This window comes from Bos javanicus, chromosome 11 (assembly GCF_032452875.1).
Source record: "Bos javanicus breed banteng chromosome 11, ARS-OSU_banteng_1.0, whole genome shotgun sequence".
In the NCBI taxonomy this organism is placed as follows: Eukaryota; Metazoa; Chordata; class Mammalia; order Artiodactyla; family Bovidae; genus Bos; species Bos javanicus.
In genome coordinates, this window is record NC_083878.1 from 19,933,103 (window position 1) to 19,950,610 (window position 17,508).

A 17,508-nucleotide genomic window follows, 5' to 3' on the forward strand; every position below is an offset into this window, starting at 1 on the left:
ATTTCATAATGTAACAAACACTAACAAAAGATACTAGAGCTCACCTGTTAAGGATAATGTACAGAAGGGGGAGAGTTACAAGGGAATGGTTGAAGGATATCTGAGGTTCTGCCCATTCTAAGAGGGCTTCTCAAGTGGCGCTAGTGGTAAAGTATCCAGTATATCTAATCGGAGAAGGCAATGGCACCCCACTCCAGTACTCTTGCCTGGAAAATCCCATGGATGGAGGAGCCTGGTGGGCTGCAGTCCGTGGGGTCACTGAGGGTCGGACACGACTGAGCGACTTCACTTTCACTTTTCACTTTCATGCGTTGGAGAAGGAAATGGCAACCCACTCCAGTGTTCTTGCCTGGAGAATCCCAGGGACGGGGGAGCCTGGTGGGCTGCAGTCCATGGGGTCACACAGAGTTGGACATGACTGAAGCGACTTAGCAGCAGCAGCAGCAGTATATCTAATGTCTCAAATCTGTCTTGTTATCCTGCTAGAAATATTAAAAGGGAGCTGTAATATATACTGAACTGGAGCTATATCTCCTTATGTGCAGAGAGGTCCATTGTTGTTGTTCAGTCATGTCGGACTCTTTCCAACCCCATGGACTGCAGCATGCCAGGTTCCCTGTCCTTCACTATCTCCTGGAGTTTGCTCAAACTCATGTCCATTGAGTCAGTGATGCCATCCAACCATCTCATCCTCTGCTGTCCCCTTCTCCTCCTGCCTCCAATCTTTCCCAGCATCAGGGTTTTTTCCAGTGAGTCGGCTCTTCGCATCAGGTGGCCAAAGTATTGGAGCTTCAACTTCAGCATCGGTCCTTCCAAACAATATTCAGGGTTAATTTCCTTTAGAGAGGTCCATGATACATTGTTAAATGAGAAGAGCAAGGGGCAGAGCAGATGTAGAGTAGGATTCTATTCCTATAAGAATATACATCCCTCTGCTAAATATACATGTTTGTGTGCTAGTGTATGTTTGTATAAACAAGAAGGGTGTAGATACACATCAGACTCTTAACATAGGTAATATTAACAGTTGGTTGGGTTGGATTGGCAGGGGGAGACTATGGGAGAGGACTAGATTATTTTTCCTTTCAACATCCTTGCTATTAATACAATAAATATGTATTGCATTTTTAATTTGAGAGGTATTACATAAAATTTCTAAAACAAAACTGTCTAGACCTGAAATTTTGGTTTTTGTTTTGATCAGCACATCATGCAGAGAATTCAGAGACTTCAAGCTGACTGGGTCTTGGAAGTAGACACCTTCTTGAGTCAGACCCCCTACGGGTACCGGTCTTTCTCGAATATCATCAGCACCCTCAACCCCACTGCTAAACGACACTTGGTCCTCGCCTGTCACTATGACTCCAAGTATTTTCCTCATTGGGACGACAGAGTGTTTGTGGGAGCCACTGATTCAGCCGTGCCATGTGCAATGATGCTGGAACTTGCTCGGGCCTTAGACAAGCAACTCTTTTCCTTGAAGGTATCTATTTCCCTCCTGCAGATTCCTGGGATAATAAAATATTTAGCAGTAACTCAGAGTGAATTCTAGTTCATGGGGCATTAAGAAAGCCATCTAGAGATGTAGACTTTCTGTGTATTTTGTGCTAATTTATTGCAATATGAAATGAATTTGAAATATTAATTGGAAGATTGTTGTTGTATAGTTGCTTGGTTGTGTCCAACTCTTTTAGTGACCCCATGGACTGTAGCCTGCCAGACTCCTTTGTCCATGGAATTTCTCAGGCAAGAATACTGGCGTGGATTGCCATTTCCTTCTTCAGGGCATCTTCCCAACCCAGGGATTGAACCTATGTCTCTTCCCTTGACAGGTGGGTTCTTTACCACTGAGCCACAGGGAAGCCCAGTCGGAAGATTACATTATTTATAATGTCCACCATGGGCAATGAACCTTACTTAGTACTGAGAGTGTATTTGTTAATTGACACCTGATTTCTTAGTTATGAATACACATCAAATTAAAAACATTTTTTTTTTGCAAAAAATTAAGAAGGTGTAAGGTTGATTCAGGCATATGTAGGAAATATGTTTATTTCTTCTTGTTTGTATAGCCATGAACATTACAGCCTTCTATTCTGAGAGATGGTGGCCTTGAGTTGGGGGAGGGAGTTTCAGCAAAGTGGTTCTGAAGTAGAGAATGGGTAATTCAGACATATCAAGATGAAAAGCATGAAGAAGAAATGCATTATTGTTTTATCTGTGGATCTCGGCTCAATTTTCTGTAGCATAGCAAAGCTTTTGTTACATTTTCAGTTCAGAATACTTCTGGGACTCTCCGATAATGTTATTTCAGTCTCTGTGTTCTTAAGTGTATATTGGAAAAAAGTGCTACACCAGATGAAGACGTTTTGTTCAGATATCACTCATAACTGAGTAAACACAGCAAAGCAAAAACAGAAAACTTTGTTCACAGACAACAAATACCTTTTTCCCCCCTCAAAGTTTTATGAAGGAGACAGCTTAAGTTGGGGTAAAGAAGTAAAAAAGTTATCTCGTAATGGAAGTAATAGAGATATTTGGTTCTATTTTTGCTGGATATGCTGAACTGAAGAAAGCAAGAATTGTTTATAACCACTCAGTATCCTTTTCACTGTTTTTTTCCATTTGTTTTGTTTTCTGAACCTTCTATATTGTCTTTGTTCCATGCGCTGCCCTGCTTTTAACTAGCATCCTTTGCTAGCAATTGACCGAGAGAGTTCAGAAGCTGATATAAAAGGTTAACTTTTCCTATTTGCATTTCTAGTGTAGGTACATGAAATGAGGTAAAATATGGTTTAAAGACACAGTCTATGCGGTGGGTGTGTTTTCTCTTGGTGAGATCTTTTACCTGTTTCCATGTAATTCACTCCTGCTTCTGGTAACCAGAAGTAGAAAGGGCTGAATGATTTTTGAGTAAGGCTCTCCATTAGCAAAATGCACATACATTCTTTTAATTATCCTTTCTTTTTTAAACAACAAAAAAATTTTAATCTGATCTCCAAGTCCTCATTTTAAGTTTTTTATATAGTACAGTAAAATTTTGGAAATATTTAAATTTTGATGTGGACCTATAGATTGGAAATGGCCATCATAGTAGAAAAGTCTCCCCCATTGTCTCCCAAAAGGCCTCTGGTCTTTCCAGATGATCATTCTATTTTAATAGTTTAAGTTCATGTAGGGATTCTTATATTCCCTGTGATAAGTGTCTTTTCTATTAGAGGTAAACAGTGATGTAGGCAATGAAAAATAAAGACTGGTTTTGAATGCAATCCCTGAGAGTATCAGATTTATTCTTCAGTTGTACTTTAGATTTGTATTAAGGAGATATTTTATGTTCTTCGGCTGTCATGAGTTGTGTAAGGGATGATAGAATGTGACCTTGGAGAAGCCTGGATAGGAAACTAACTGGATGATGGTTCCAATTCTTTGCAGTCTTCCCCTTCTAGTAATAAGATTGTAATTATACTTTCACTTCTCTTGTCTTGTAACTTTGCTGTGCCCTTCCACTTGAGCAGGTGGTAATTCCTCATTCCTTGACTCTGGACTTGGTTACTTGACTTGCCTTGGCCAATGGGATGCTAGTAGATAACAAACAGAGGCTGGAAATGTGTTCGTGCAATTGGGCTCGCTCTGTTGTGCCTTGGCCATCACTGTGAGAAGAGCATGACTTGGCTAGCTTGCCAGTCCTAGGAGGAGACTAAGAGGCTTGTGGAACAGAGCCAACCTTGATGACTGCAGGGTGAAACAGAGCTCCTCCAACCTAAACCAGTTGTCCCCAGTTAACCTGCAGATCCCAGAGAACTCATGATTGTTGTTTTAAGCCACTGAAGTTGGGGTGGTTTTTACACCTTATTTTTATGGCGTTAGCTGATGCAGCCTTGGATGGGGAAAGACTGCAGGTAATGTATTGACTCTGTTAACACTGGTAACTAGGCATTTGTTATATTGCCAGAAAGAAGGACTAGAAGACTGTCACAAATCTGGCCATGCATTTTTTCTAGATCTGAGATACGAGACTGAGTTATTAGAGATTAAAGGCCAAAGTTATTTTTCCACCAATCGTAAAAAGAAGTAAAAAGAGAAAGTTGCCTCACAGGACTCAGGGTCATTGTCCAAAACAGTTTACGGCTATCTAAATGAGATGGTGCGAAGAGAAGGGAATGAGAGCAAGCCATTGTACTGAACCGTGGAGTTACCAAACTGTTGACATTTCTGAGGCACCTGAACCTTCAAACTTGCAGAATATGTAAACATTGGGCATGAACAGAGTGTTTCTGGTCCCAAGCCATCTTATTCTGCCCTTGTATTCTATGATTATGCTCTTTGATTTGGAGTTAGAACTTTGGAACCAGTCAAGGCTCTTTGACTGTCTACCCACTAATGTTTGTACAATATACCTTTTGCCAGTGAGACAGTCTGTTTCAGTACTTCTTGTTGTTGCTCAGTTGCTAACTTATGTCTGACTCTTTGTGACTCCATGGACTGTAGCCCACCTGGTTCCTCTGTCCATGGGATTTCCCAGGCAAAAATACTGGAGTGGGTTGCCATTTCCTTCTCCAGGAGATCTTCCTAGACCAGGGATCGAACCTTTGTCTCCCAGTTCTTATGAAACCCTGAGCGCATATATGTTTCATGGACAGACACATCCTATCTTTAGTACTATCAGGAGTTATGAGAGACTCAAAATATAATAAGCTGTTTTTTTCTTGGGGTATAATTAAGGAGTAATAGTATGACAGTTGAGATGATTACCATACAAAGATAACTTAGTTTTCAGTTGATAATGACATTTTTTTCTCCTTCTTATGAAATCTCCCCAAAGCAATCAAGAAAAATTCCATCTTTGAAGAATTCAGGGAACATCTGTTCATGGAAACCACCATATGAAGACAGAAGGTGAATGGAGAAAAGACAGATGACATATCAGAGTAGAGAGATGTCAAACTGCCCAGAGGGGAAGAAGTCTAAGAAGACAGTGGTCCCCTGATGAAGTCCTGACTGGCTCAGGGATAGGAGGGGACAGTAAGGAAGGCAGAAATGAGGTAGGGGATGGAGGAGGAGAGTGTAAGTCTGTATAGGGAGCCCTTAGGTGTATAAGAGGGCTTCCCAGATGGCACTAGTGGTAAAGAACCTTCCTGCCAATGCAAGAGCCACAGGAGATGTGGGTTCGATCCCTGGGTTGGGAAGATCCCCTGGAGGAGGTCATGGCAACCCACTCCAGTATTCTTGCCTAAAGAATCCTATGGACAGAGGAGCCTGGCGGGCTACAGCCCATAGGGTCACAAAGAGTTGGACATGACTGAACGACTTAACACACACACGTGTATAAGATTTCCACCCCCTACCTGGCAGATAGGTGACTCTTTCACCTGTATCCTTGTAGGAGATGATGGGATATTTTTCTGGAGAAATTGAGCCAGGGAGGTTCTAGATGTGGGGACACCGGAGGGCAGGAATGAGGTACCTCATGGGAATTGGTAAGATGAAGTGAAAGACTACACAGTAAGCAGTGAGCTTCCCCAGCTTTTCCCTGCTTCCAGCCTGAGAAAGCTCGCAGCCAGCTCACACCCGTCCGACAGGAAACTGGAGGATCCTTCTCTGGAGAATGCAAACCACCCATAGAGAAGGCCCACAGATAGTGACATTTGGGGATCCTCAGTGAAAACCCTCAGTGGACATCAGACTGCCTTGCAGTGGAGCCAAGCAATCTGTGTCTGTCGTCAGTGCTATCGTGTCTTATTGCTTCATGCAAATGCACACAAAGGATGATCAGATATTTGAGGACCGTCTCCAGCATGAAAGAAAGAAAGAAAGCAAAACAAATAATACAAGTTGAAAAATGAACTCAGAGGAAATAGGATACAGCCACAGAAAATAACTTTAAAGAATGCTATTTTCATGTCCTTAGAGAGATGAGAGGAGAAGTTTTATCTGTAACAGATTAAAGCAACATCAGAGTCAGTTCCCCAGAACTGCCTAGGGCTGGAGAGAGTGAATGGTTGTGTATTTTCCTTCATCCAGGTTCAGGTGCCTGAGTGCAGGCACAAAGCAGGCAGATAGTTGAATTTAATGTTATGTTTTTGCCACATGAGTTTGACCAAGGTGAAGAGAGGCATAGGAACTGAACATGTACGCAGGGAGTAATTAGAATGATTGACTTCAGAATTTATGATGAATATTAGTCCTTCTGGTACCCTAACCCCCACAGTCCTTCAACCCCATTGGAGTCTCTAATCTATTGATATGTTCGCCTTTTCACAGTCTTTCCTTTACCTCTGTGGTGTCCTTACTTCACTCTATGCATGCATGCGTGCGTGCTAAGATGCCTCAAAGTGACTTAGCATGCACTCACCCACGCATAGAGTGAAGGGGGGACAGTTTAGAGGTAAAGACTGTGAAAAGGTGAACGTATCAATAGATTAGAACATAATAGATTAGAGATTCCAATGGGGTTGAAGGACTATGGGGGTTAGGGTACCAGAATGACTAATCTGAAAGGTGAGAGCCGCTGTCAAGACAGTGGAAAGTGTAACATCCATCAGAATCCTACTCATCCTTCTAAGTTCCGCTTAAATACTCTCTTTCCTGAAGTCCTCCTTGACATTCCAAGGATTCCACCTCTCAATCTGCCTGGTTCCTAGAGGACTTTTCTGCTACATTGGTGACCCTTGATACTTTTGCCATGGCCACATATTTATCTTTCCCTAACCTAAGTAAAGTGTAGGTTCCTCTGAGGGAGAGGCTGTAATTACCATTCTTTGTGTCTCTGTTGCATTCCAAGGGCAGACTCTCGAACTCAATACAGCACTGCAGACTTAACTAAGGTGAGAAGCAAGAAAGACTGGTACTGTTTCAGGTTCAGTTCCCTGGGAGGTGTGTTCTGATGTGGAGGTTAGCATTTCCGTCACTTAGTAGGGAGTGGCCTTACCATCACACCTGTGGCAGGGAGGGGAAAGAAATGGGAGTAGGCAGAGGGAGAAGCCGGGCTGCCATGCAGGTTCAGCAACAGCCTCAGCCAAACCTTGGGGAGCTCTGGAGGTAGCATGGCCCTTTAGAGGGCTCCCATGCCTGCTTAGGCCAGTCACTGCATGTAGGAACCTCCATGGCTGAGCCAGTCCTTAAGGGGACCAACCACTGAAGGCCTTCTGCTGACTCCTCTGCTGGCAACAGGGACAACACATCCTTCTGAAAGGGACCCGGGTGCTGTGTCACAGTGTCCACCATTGTAGTTCCAGAGTTCTCTAAAGAGTAAGAAAAAAAAATGTAAGACTTCTGTTTTCAGAAGGAGTGGAGATGGTGAGATCTATAAGGGTGAAGACTGTAGGATCTCTGATGATTTTCAGAGAGGAAATGGTGCAAAATAAATTCTGACATATCTTCACTTGTTCTGGCTTCTTCCTTTGCTTCATGGCACATCATTTTGTCCAGTTAATAGGAAAGCATGCTATTTTTTAAATTCTGAGAATATTTTCTCTCTTTTTCTGTTTTGTTAAAATTCAGAATATCTCAGACTCAAGGCCAGATCTTTCACTCCAGCTGATTTTCTTTGATGGAGAAGAGGCTTTTCATCTCTGGTCTCCTCAGGATTCTCTGTATGGGTCTCGCCACTTAGCTTCCAAGATGGCGTCGACACCACACCCACCTGGAGCGAGGGACACCAACCAACTGCATGGCATGGTGAGTCCAGGTGCTCTTCATGATGCTGCAACTGCAGACTCTGCTTCCAAGGAGGTCAAAGCTATAGCCAGTTAAAGACCTAAAAATGCCACGGCGTTCTTGGAGCAGAGTGTTTATAATAGAGCATTATTTGGCAGGCACTGGGTTTTTGAGGAATCCCAGAGCTAAAAAGAATGATTCTGGGTTAGAAGTTATGTTTGACTGAGCTTAACTAAAATGATGTAAAAAATCAGAATAAGGAAGCATCAGATTCAGTTTGGTCCCATGGGAGCACATTCCCCCAGTAAGTTTAGAGGTGAAGAGAGCAAGTCCCATCTCTGAGGCCTCTGTCAAGCCAGAGGAGACTGAGGTCTTGGGAAATGGGGTATGAGTGGAACATAGTATAGGGATGGGAGTGAAGAATTTCCTTGGTGGCTTCAAAACATTATAGTGACTTCCAGTGAGTATAGGAAATTTTGATGTGGCGTTTTTGACATGAGGGTAGTGACATTTCAGTGCTTCCTTAAAATTTTGGTCTTATTACCAAGTAGTGGGTGCAACTTATGGCCCCCCTTCATCCCTCATTCTGGCCCCACAACCCATGCCTGGTCCCTTATTCCATCTTTGAATTTCCTTCCTATTCTGACTCTCTTCCCATATTTGACATTCACTAACACCTGCATGGAACCCATGAGACTTCAATCTTCCTGTGGCTCCACCCATCCCTGACTCTCACCCTATCTGTGAACTGGTAACCTGTTTCTAACACCCTCCATTCATCTGTGTCCTTTGTCCTATCACTGACCTTCGCCCTGTGAGTCCAGATGGCCACATGCAGTGTCCTGTAAGACTCCAACACATCTCGTGTTGGCTTTCTCTCTATCCCGTTGCCCACTGGCAGCTCACAAGGGGTCATGCGTACATGCTCAGTCACTCAGTCATGTCTGACTCTTTGTGAGCCCAGGGACTATAGCCCACCAGGCTCCTCTGTCCATGGGATTTTCCAGGCAAGAATACTGGAGTGGTTTGCCATTTCTTTCTCCAGGGGATCTACCCGACCCAGGGATCAACCCTGCATTTCCTGCATTGTGGGTAACTTCTTTACCACTGAGCCATCCGGGGAAGCCCCATAAGGTGTCAAGAGAACATAATTGACACCTCATTTAATCACTTTTGCTCAAGTGGTTAAAAGGGTTCAAAGGAGGAGAAGAGGCCTGACTGATCAGCAGGAGGAACAAAGTTATTTGTTTACGAGTCCAAATATATGAATTCATAGTGATAGTTAAGACCATTTTTCCTCCAGAACAAATTCCTAGGAGCTTATCCAACCTGGTGAATATACTCCTATTTCAAACAAAATATTTTTTTCCCGATAAATATATTTAATCATCATTCATGAGTTAATAGATACTATGTCTTAGAGTCATAGACTCTGAAAATATCTATTATATATCAGGATCAATGCTAGATATTACTCATACCTTACCTCACTTAAATAAATCAGGCATTCTTAATGTAGGGGGTAGTCTCCAGGGAGTCCTCAAGCCTGCTAAAGTTTTATGGCTCAAAGAAGAATCACTTGGCTTATTACAGAGGCTTTTAGCCAGAAAGGACCTTTAGAGATCAGCAAGCTAGAGCTTCTAGTTTGACAGAAAAGGAAATGGATATTCAGAGACTAAGCTTACAGAACTCCTAGTCAAGGAAACTCTCTTAGGTGCTGCTTTAAGGAATACATAGTTCCTATGCAAGTGTTCTCTTTGGCAGTCGTGTTATTACAGGCTAAGGATAAAATGACTGATTAGAATGGAGTAGAAGACAAGACAGGCTTTTAAGCCCATCTGAAAATAAAGCAAATGTATCCTTTTTTTCTATGAAATATTTATCCACGTGTCCTGCCTTAGTGATATTGTTCTGGAGTTACAGACATGAAGAATCTACATTTTGCTATTTCTCCACATTGTATAAGCAAGATTTAAAAATCTCCCTCAGATGATTCCTTTACAATGTTATTAAACCTTTTGTTGATTTATACAGCTCCTCATTTCATTCTCAGTTATTAAAATGCAGTTAGTCTTGACTGATTTTTTTCTATTGTTGAGTATGAAATGTGTTTTGGCAACAGTGATTATATAATATTTTTTCTCCCTTAGGATTTATTGGTCTTACTGGATTTAATTGGAGCTCCATTCCCAACATTTCCCAACTTTTTCCCAAACACTGCCAGATGGTTTGGTAGACTTGAAGCAATTGGTAAGCAGCACTCTTATTATGGTGGCTCAGATGGTAAAGAATCTGCCTGCAATGCGGGAGACCTGGGTTCCATCCCTGGGGGTTGGGAAGAATGGAGAATGGAATGGCCACTGATTCCAGTATTCTTGCCTGGAGAATTCCATGGACAGAGAAGCCTGGTGGGCTACAGTCCATGGGGTTGCAAAGTGTTGGACATGACTGAAAGGCTAACACTTTCACTTTTTCACTCTTAGAGAATCAAACCTGGTTTCTTCTCACTGATAAACACTGCATTCTAAAATTCAGAATTTGTGACTTAAGGGTGTGATCAGAGTACACAATATACTTTACTGGCTTTTTTCTTGCTTTATTAATTAATTATTCCTATTCATCTGTTTTTATTTTCCTGCATGAAACTGCATTTTGAAATGGAAACATAAAATACTACATTTCATATATTCATATCCTTAGAAATAGCTTCGAGATATTTTCTCAGAGTCCTGTTTGTAACATATGGAATGCATTTTTAGGGAAAACTCAGCAAAGCACACTGGATAATGATGAATGTTATGTCCTTATAATGATACCAAAAGATATCCTTTAATGTTTCTTTTTTTCTTCTGTTGTCTTTGTCATCTTCTATTTGCTGCCTTATGTAGTTGTGATATTCTTTTAAATTTAGTACCATCTTTGCCTATTTTCTAAAGCAATAAGTAAAGGGGATGCAAGAGAAAGCCAAAATCCTTCAAGAGTCACTTAAGAGAAGGTTTGCTGCTGCTGCTAAGTTGCTTCAGTCGTATCCGACTCTGCGACCCCATAGACGGCAGCCCACCAGGCTCCCCGTCCCTGGGATTCTCCAGGCAAGAACACTGGAGTGGGTTGCCATTTCCTTCTCCAGTGCATGAAAGTGAAAAGTGAAAGTGAAGTCGTTCAGTCGTGCCTAACTCAGCGACCCCATGGACTGCAGCCTACCAGGCTCCTCCGTCCATGGGATTTTCCAGGCAAGGGTACTGGAGTGGGGTGCCATCGCCTTCTCTGAAGAGAAGGTTTAGTGACAACTAAATGAGAGTAGATTAGGCCAGATGAGGTTAGGCCAGGTTAGCCAAGGAAACGAAGTTATCTGTGGCTCAGGAGAGAGGCTGGGGGCTTGGAGAAGAAGAATAACTTCTTTCTCTTGTATCTCTACTCCATATACTCCTCCCTCTCCACACACACACACACACACACACACGAACAAAACAAACGATGAAAGATTGGCCTTAGGGAGGGATGAACATGAGATAGATGTTTATTATAGAATTCAAGCCCTGCGCAAAAACATCAGACTAAGAATTCTTTTCTAGCCACACAGACTTCTTGCAGTGGGGTAGGATAGTACTTCCTTCTCAGCAGTGGGGAAAATGCTGCCATCTCAACTCATACTTTTGCCACAATGTGCCTATATCCAGATCTAGAATATTGTGAAAGAAATGTTTACCTGAACCTCAGATGCTTATCTTTGACAAATTTCAATTTCTAATTTGAAAGACTTGCTATTCTGGTATTAATATAAGCTTTTTGGGACACTTCCTTACAGCATGTTTTCCTTACTCTGAGTAGCCTCAAGAAATTGGGTTTGGCCTTCTGTCATGGGTTTTGTTCCCTTATCTCATTTCTTCCACCAGAATGAATTTATATCAGTAACTCATATGTTAATATAATTTTAACCCATTGTGAAACCCACTGAGTGGTATTTATATTCAAACCGTATCTCTAATTGTATAAGGAAAAGTTGTATATGAGATAAGGAATTATAATTATGAATAAACAGACGGGAATATTGTGGTAGTAAGGGCTTTTTTGATGTTCCTAAAATCATATTACATACGAATGCTTACCCTTTGGTCTAATTTTACCCTTTAAATTTAGCAATGAATATAACCAATCCTGCAAAATTTCATTTGGTTGTCCTAAACTCTTCTAGTGATCTCTTTTCATCTTATAACATAGGCTCACGTTATACGTAACTCATGTAACACATGAGTTCTGTGTTACACTATGACAGGAGTGATGGAATGTAGGTCAATGGTTCTCAAATTTTAGTGTGCATTAGAATCACCTGGAAGGCTTGTTACACCACAGATTGCTGGACTGCACCCCCAGAATTTCTAATTCAGTCGGTCAGAGGTAGGACCAGATAATCTGCATTGCTAACAAGTTCCCAGGTGGTGCTGATGCAACTGATTATAGACCACACTTTGAGAACCACTGACGCAAGTCATAGTAAGCATCGCTTTTGCAAAGAGAGGTCACTCAGTATAGTACTTCATACCTGTTCTGTCTAAGTTCCCTTTCAAGCCCAGCATCTTTTGAAACACTCTTTGTTCCGGGGTGAAAATCTGTAAGTATCTACACCTGTGTTTTCCCCCTCTGCTTCCCTCTAGTTTTCTCATTCTCCATCTCTCCACTGTTCTATTGAGTTTCTGACTCTCAGGAGTCAGAAAGCTAAAGTCAGAGGTGACTCCTCCCTCAGAGCTAATCCAAAATGTCCACACCCCAAGTTCAGCTTAGAGGGTTTTTTTTGTCATGGGTGCACTACTCACAGTGTTTTAAAACCAAGTGCCAAGATTTGAAACTCTTTTTGCGTTCTGACTGTCGATTAGTTAAAAATACGTGTTCATCTGCTGTCTAATTATCATCTGCAGAACATGGACTCCGTGAATTAGGTTTACTCAAGGATCACTCTTCGGAGAGGTGGTATTTCCGGAATTATGGTTATGGAGGTGTGATTCAGGATGACCATATTCCATTTTTAAGAAGAGGTAATGTGTGTATGTGTAAATATGTATGCACATGTGTGGTTTTTGCCTATCATATTCGGTGTATTTTATGTGCATTTACAACAATCTAGAAGTGTGAAGAACCATTAAATTTAATTGCTGATAAATTAAATCATTCACCAATCATCTCATGGCTTTTATTTTTTCATGAAAGTCATTGTAAGTCCCTGAAGAGACCTTTTTATTTTTTCCTACATGTAGAATATTTATCAACGCTCGTATGCCTCTGACATCCCGCTTTCCCTTTCACAGACCTAGATTGTATTCTTATACTTTGTGTAACTCTGTTTTCCTGCTAATAAGGAAGCAAAGGGCTTCCTTAGTGGCTCAGATGGTAAAGAATCTGCCTGCGATGCAGGAGACTCAGGTATGATCCCTGGGTTGGGAAGATACCCTGGAGAAGGAAATGGCAACCCACTCCAGTATTCTTGCCTGGAGAACTCCATGGACAGAGGAGCCTGATGGGCTACATGGAGTTGCAAAGAGTCGGACACGACTGAGTGATTAACACTTTCACTTTCATTTCATCCTTTCCATCAGTGTTGGAAGTCTAAATTAACTCAACGATTCTTACAGTAGCCATCCAATTCATCTCCTTCTTTTGGTCTTACCTCCTTATTCTTTATGTATGAGCAAATGTTATCTTTAAAAATTGTCAATCAAGTTATGTTATTTCCCTACCTTAAAGCTCTGTTGGCTTGCCATCATGGAGAGTAAGCCCCAAAGTCTTCATCATGACCTACAAGGGCTTCCATTTTCTGACTCCTTTCTTCCTCTCCAGCATCACCTCCTACCTCTCTAATTATTGCTCTGACCCAGTCACACTGCTGTTCCACAAGCAGGCCAAGCACACTCCTGCCACAGGACCTTTGGGCTTGCTAATACTGCTGCCTGGTCATCCCCAGGTCTTCACACAGCTTAGTTTCTCCTTTGTTGCATCTGTGTAAATGTTAGCTTCTCAAAGAGGACTTCTTTGATTTTATTTTTTTTAACTGTAATTTATATGTATTTTTGGTCTTCATTGCTGCCTTCAGGCTTTCTCTAGTTGTGGAGAGCGGGGACTGTTCTCTAGTTGCAGTGCATGGGCTCCTCAGTGCGGTGGCTTCTTTTGTGGCAGAACACAGGCTCTGGGGCCCGTGGGCTTCCGTAGCTGCAGTGCACAGGCTTGGTTGCCCCACAGAGCGTGGAATCTTCCTGTACCAGGGATTGATCCCCTTCCTTGGCAGGCGGATTCTTAACCATTGGACCACTAGGGAAATCCAGGGCCATCCTGATTTTAAATTCCTTTTTCTTGGCCCTGCTCTCTGCCCCTCATTCTCTGTTCCCTTATCTTGTTTTACTATTCTTTATAAACCTTATCACTTTCAAAAATTATTTTTTGTATTTGTTTATTTGTTTCTTTCTCTAGTAGAATGTAAGTTCTATATGAACAGGGCTTTGCCTATTCACTGATGAACCCTCAATTCCTAGAATAGGGGCTGGCACATAGTAAGTGCTTTATTATTATTTACTGAATTTATTAATATTTGTTTAATGAATGAATGACTTTGGAGTATCAGGGTAACATATAGGGATGTACAGAAGTTATTAGCTGAGTTATTAGCTGTGTTTATATAGTACAGAGCTCCCACTTAGACTTCTCTGAAAAATTATACTTTCTAGCTTACTCATGGGAAATATGTACTTAATTACAAGTCATTTCTTTGTGTTAGGTGTTCCAGTTTTGCATCTGATATCATCTCCTTTCCCTGAAGTCTGGCACACCATGGATGACAATGAAGAAAATTTGGATAGAACAACCATTGACAATCTAAACAAAATTCTACAAGTATTTGTGTTAGAATATCTTCATTTGTAATATTCTGGTTTAGTTTACTGGTGAACTAAATATTCTGGTGATTGCATCTAGTATCATATTCAAAAGTCAAGGAATCCTTTAAAATAATCTGACTCTAGACAATGCTGTGTGGAAACTTCTATCCTATAGATTCTTTCTGTAGGTATCTTTGAATATCCTAGATTTATGTCATGTCCAAATTGCTCATTAATTTTCATCTAGTGATAAAGGCAAATGTAAGAAAAACTGAAGATACATATCTCTAAAAAAACTCCTTTAGATAAGAAGCTATGAAGCTAAATCAGATGCATATAGTTAGTATCATGGTCTTCTAAAATAATATTTAATATGATGGTCAGGTGCAATGTATAACCTTAGTTTTATGATTTTCTTATACTTGCAAATCTATTGCATATAAAACAAAACAGAGATGCATTTTGAGGACTCAATCTCTTTGAGAAATCTTTGTATGATTTATTTTATGGAAATTAAATCAAAATTAAATGCTATGTTGTAAATGTCTTTCTTTATATATAAATGAAAAAAATCATATGATTTGAAGTATAGCTCAGTTTTATTGTTTACAAATTTTGCATTTTTATTGTAAAATAATATAGTCAGGACAAAAAAACGTAGAAAATAGAGAAAGTAAAAAAGCCATAATTTCATTGTATTAACCAAATCATCACTCATTCTAATTTTTCCTCATATATTTTCAATGAAGTTTATATGTGTTTATAATCAAACTCTATCTTCAATTTTTTGGCTTTCTGTCTGTTAAATTATATAATTACCAGACATTTATTTGTTGTTTTGATCTTGGGTTACGATGAAGACAGAGATTGTTGAGTGTGTCCTCCAGAGTCAATATGAAGGTAACACAGAGAAAGCACAGCAATTATGATCATTTCTGTGTATTGTTGTATAAATTATATGATATTCACATTTGTTTAATTACTTATAGCTAATTTCTTATAGGAGATTCATGGAAGCAAAATTGTTTGGGCTGGAAACATGTTAAGAATTCATAGATTTTTCTTTAGCTATAGGAAACAGTTATCTAGAAATACAGACTTGATCACAGTTAAACAATGATGCGATTCATCCTGCCATATACTAATAGATGAAGTTAATTGGGGGGTTGCTGTTTTTCATGTGTTCTCTGTTCTGTGCAGACATTTAATAAACCTCACTGAGTTAGTGTGCTGGGACTGGATAGGGTGTGAGACAAACTGAGTGGGAAATCAATAGCAACCTCAAGTTCAATAGCAAAGACAGTCATTGGAAAAGGAATTTACTTATGAAAACATACTTTCCAGGTCAAAACAGGGGCTAAAATATAATTTATGTATATGACTTTATATAATTTTATACAAGAATAGCCAGAATTATATACAACTATATCTATGTCTGCAATTTCATGATGGTGAATTTTATTTCATTTTAAACAATTTTTTTTACAAGTATTCATTTATTCTTAAATTTTGGCCCTGTCATGCAGCATGTGGTATCTTAGTTTCCTGACCAAGGATCTAACCTGTACCCCCTGGATTGAAAGATGCAGTCTTGACTACTGGACCCTGGTGAATTTTACAGAACTGGATTTTTACAGACTTCATTTTACACAAATCTGCTTCTAAAATTCTATAAAGAGAAGCCGTGCATTTGTGAGTTAAATAATATTAAGAACCAACAGTTATTGAGTACTAACTGAGGGTCAATGTTATAGGTGCTGCACATGTTTTTACCAACTTAATCCTCACAACAATCCTAAAGGGTATAGGCTACTATTAGCCACATTTTATGATGCTCAGAGGGCTTCCCAGGTGGTGCTAGTGGTAAAGAACCCATCTACCAGTGCAAGAGATGTAAGAGATGTGGGTTCAAGCCCTGGGTCAGGGAGATTCCCTGGACGAGGGCATGGCAACCCACTCCAGTATTCCTGCTTGGAGAATCCCATGGACAGAGGAGCCTGGCAGGCTACAGTCCATAGGGTCACAAAGAGTCAGACACAACTGAAGCGACTTAGCACACATGCATGCATGATGCTCAGAATGGTTAAGTATCTTCTTCAAGATCACGTAGCTAGTAAGTGACAGTGCTGGGGCTAGAACGCAAGTAGCCTGGCGCTACAGCTCCTCCTCTGGAGCACTGCAGAGTACCACCTTTTTACATGAAAAGACCTTTGCAGAATATTTTTAATACCAAACACAATGCAACAATGGCGTCTTGAAATTTTTACAGGTTATTCACTCAGTCTGGGAGAGCATTCTTAAATCATTGCTGCAAGGGTTCACATGACAATGTTAGGCTTCAGAGGTGTGTCATTTGTATGCAGAATTATTTCTCTGCCATATCAAAGGCTATTTTTACATAAGCTTGTGTATCATAGAAATCAACACGAGTGGTTCCAGGGCTGAAGAATCTAAGCCACAAAGAAGGATTAAAAAAGGCTGAGTTTTCTGGATTAATTTTCAAATGAGTGAAAACATTTGAAAGGGGTTCAGGGAAAACACTTTTTAAATACCAGAAAAGAAATGATTTAAGTGACAGATATTAAAACAGAATGAAAAGATGTTCTAATAAGGAAACTAAAAGTTAGTTGACAGTACTACATATATAATTATACGCCTAAATAATAAATTTTATTTGAGGCAGAATTAAATAAATAAATCTACTATAATCTTTTGGTTAACATTAGTTGAATTATTTTTAGAGGAGGACGTTGGAGAATATGTTGAAATGAGATAAGAGGAAAACTAAAAACATAAGCAGATTAACTCAGGGAAAGTGTCCTTCCTTCTAAGTGGCGTATTCTAAAATTCTATTGACAGAGAATTTGTATGTATATGGGAAAAGTAATCATGATACCGTAAAGGGAAACATTTTAAGGTATTAATCTTGATATTAATCCCTGAAATATGTTCTGTATAAAAATGCCAGTCAGAAATATTACTTTAAAAATCA

The 17,508-nt window shown here is 40.3% G+C and overlaps 1 protein-coding gene across 1 annotated transcript in view; it reads left to right on the forward strand.

Moving 5' to 3' along the window:
• Positions 1-15,050, forward strand: part of QPCT (glutaminyl-peptide cyclotransferase) — a 29,863-nt gene extending 14,813 nt beyond the window's left edge. The window contains exons 3-7 of the mRNA XM_061432090.1: positions 1,205-1,483; positions 7,501-7,677; positions 9,807-9,906; positions 12,570-12,686; positions 14,417-15,050. Coding sequence (XP_061288074.1) covers positions 1,205-1,483; positions 7,501-7,677; positions 9,807-9,906; positions 12,570-12,686; positions 14,417-14,562 — 819 coding nt within the window. The 3' untranslated portion in view covers positions 14,563-15,050. The remainder of the gene's footprint in view (positions 1-1,204; positions 1,484-7,500; positions 7,678-9,806; positions 9,907-12,569; positions 12,687-14,416) is intronic.
• The last annotated feature ends 2,458 nt before the right edge of the window (positions 15,051-17,508 follow it).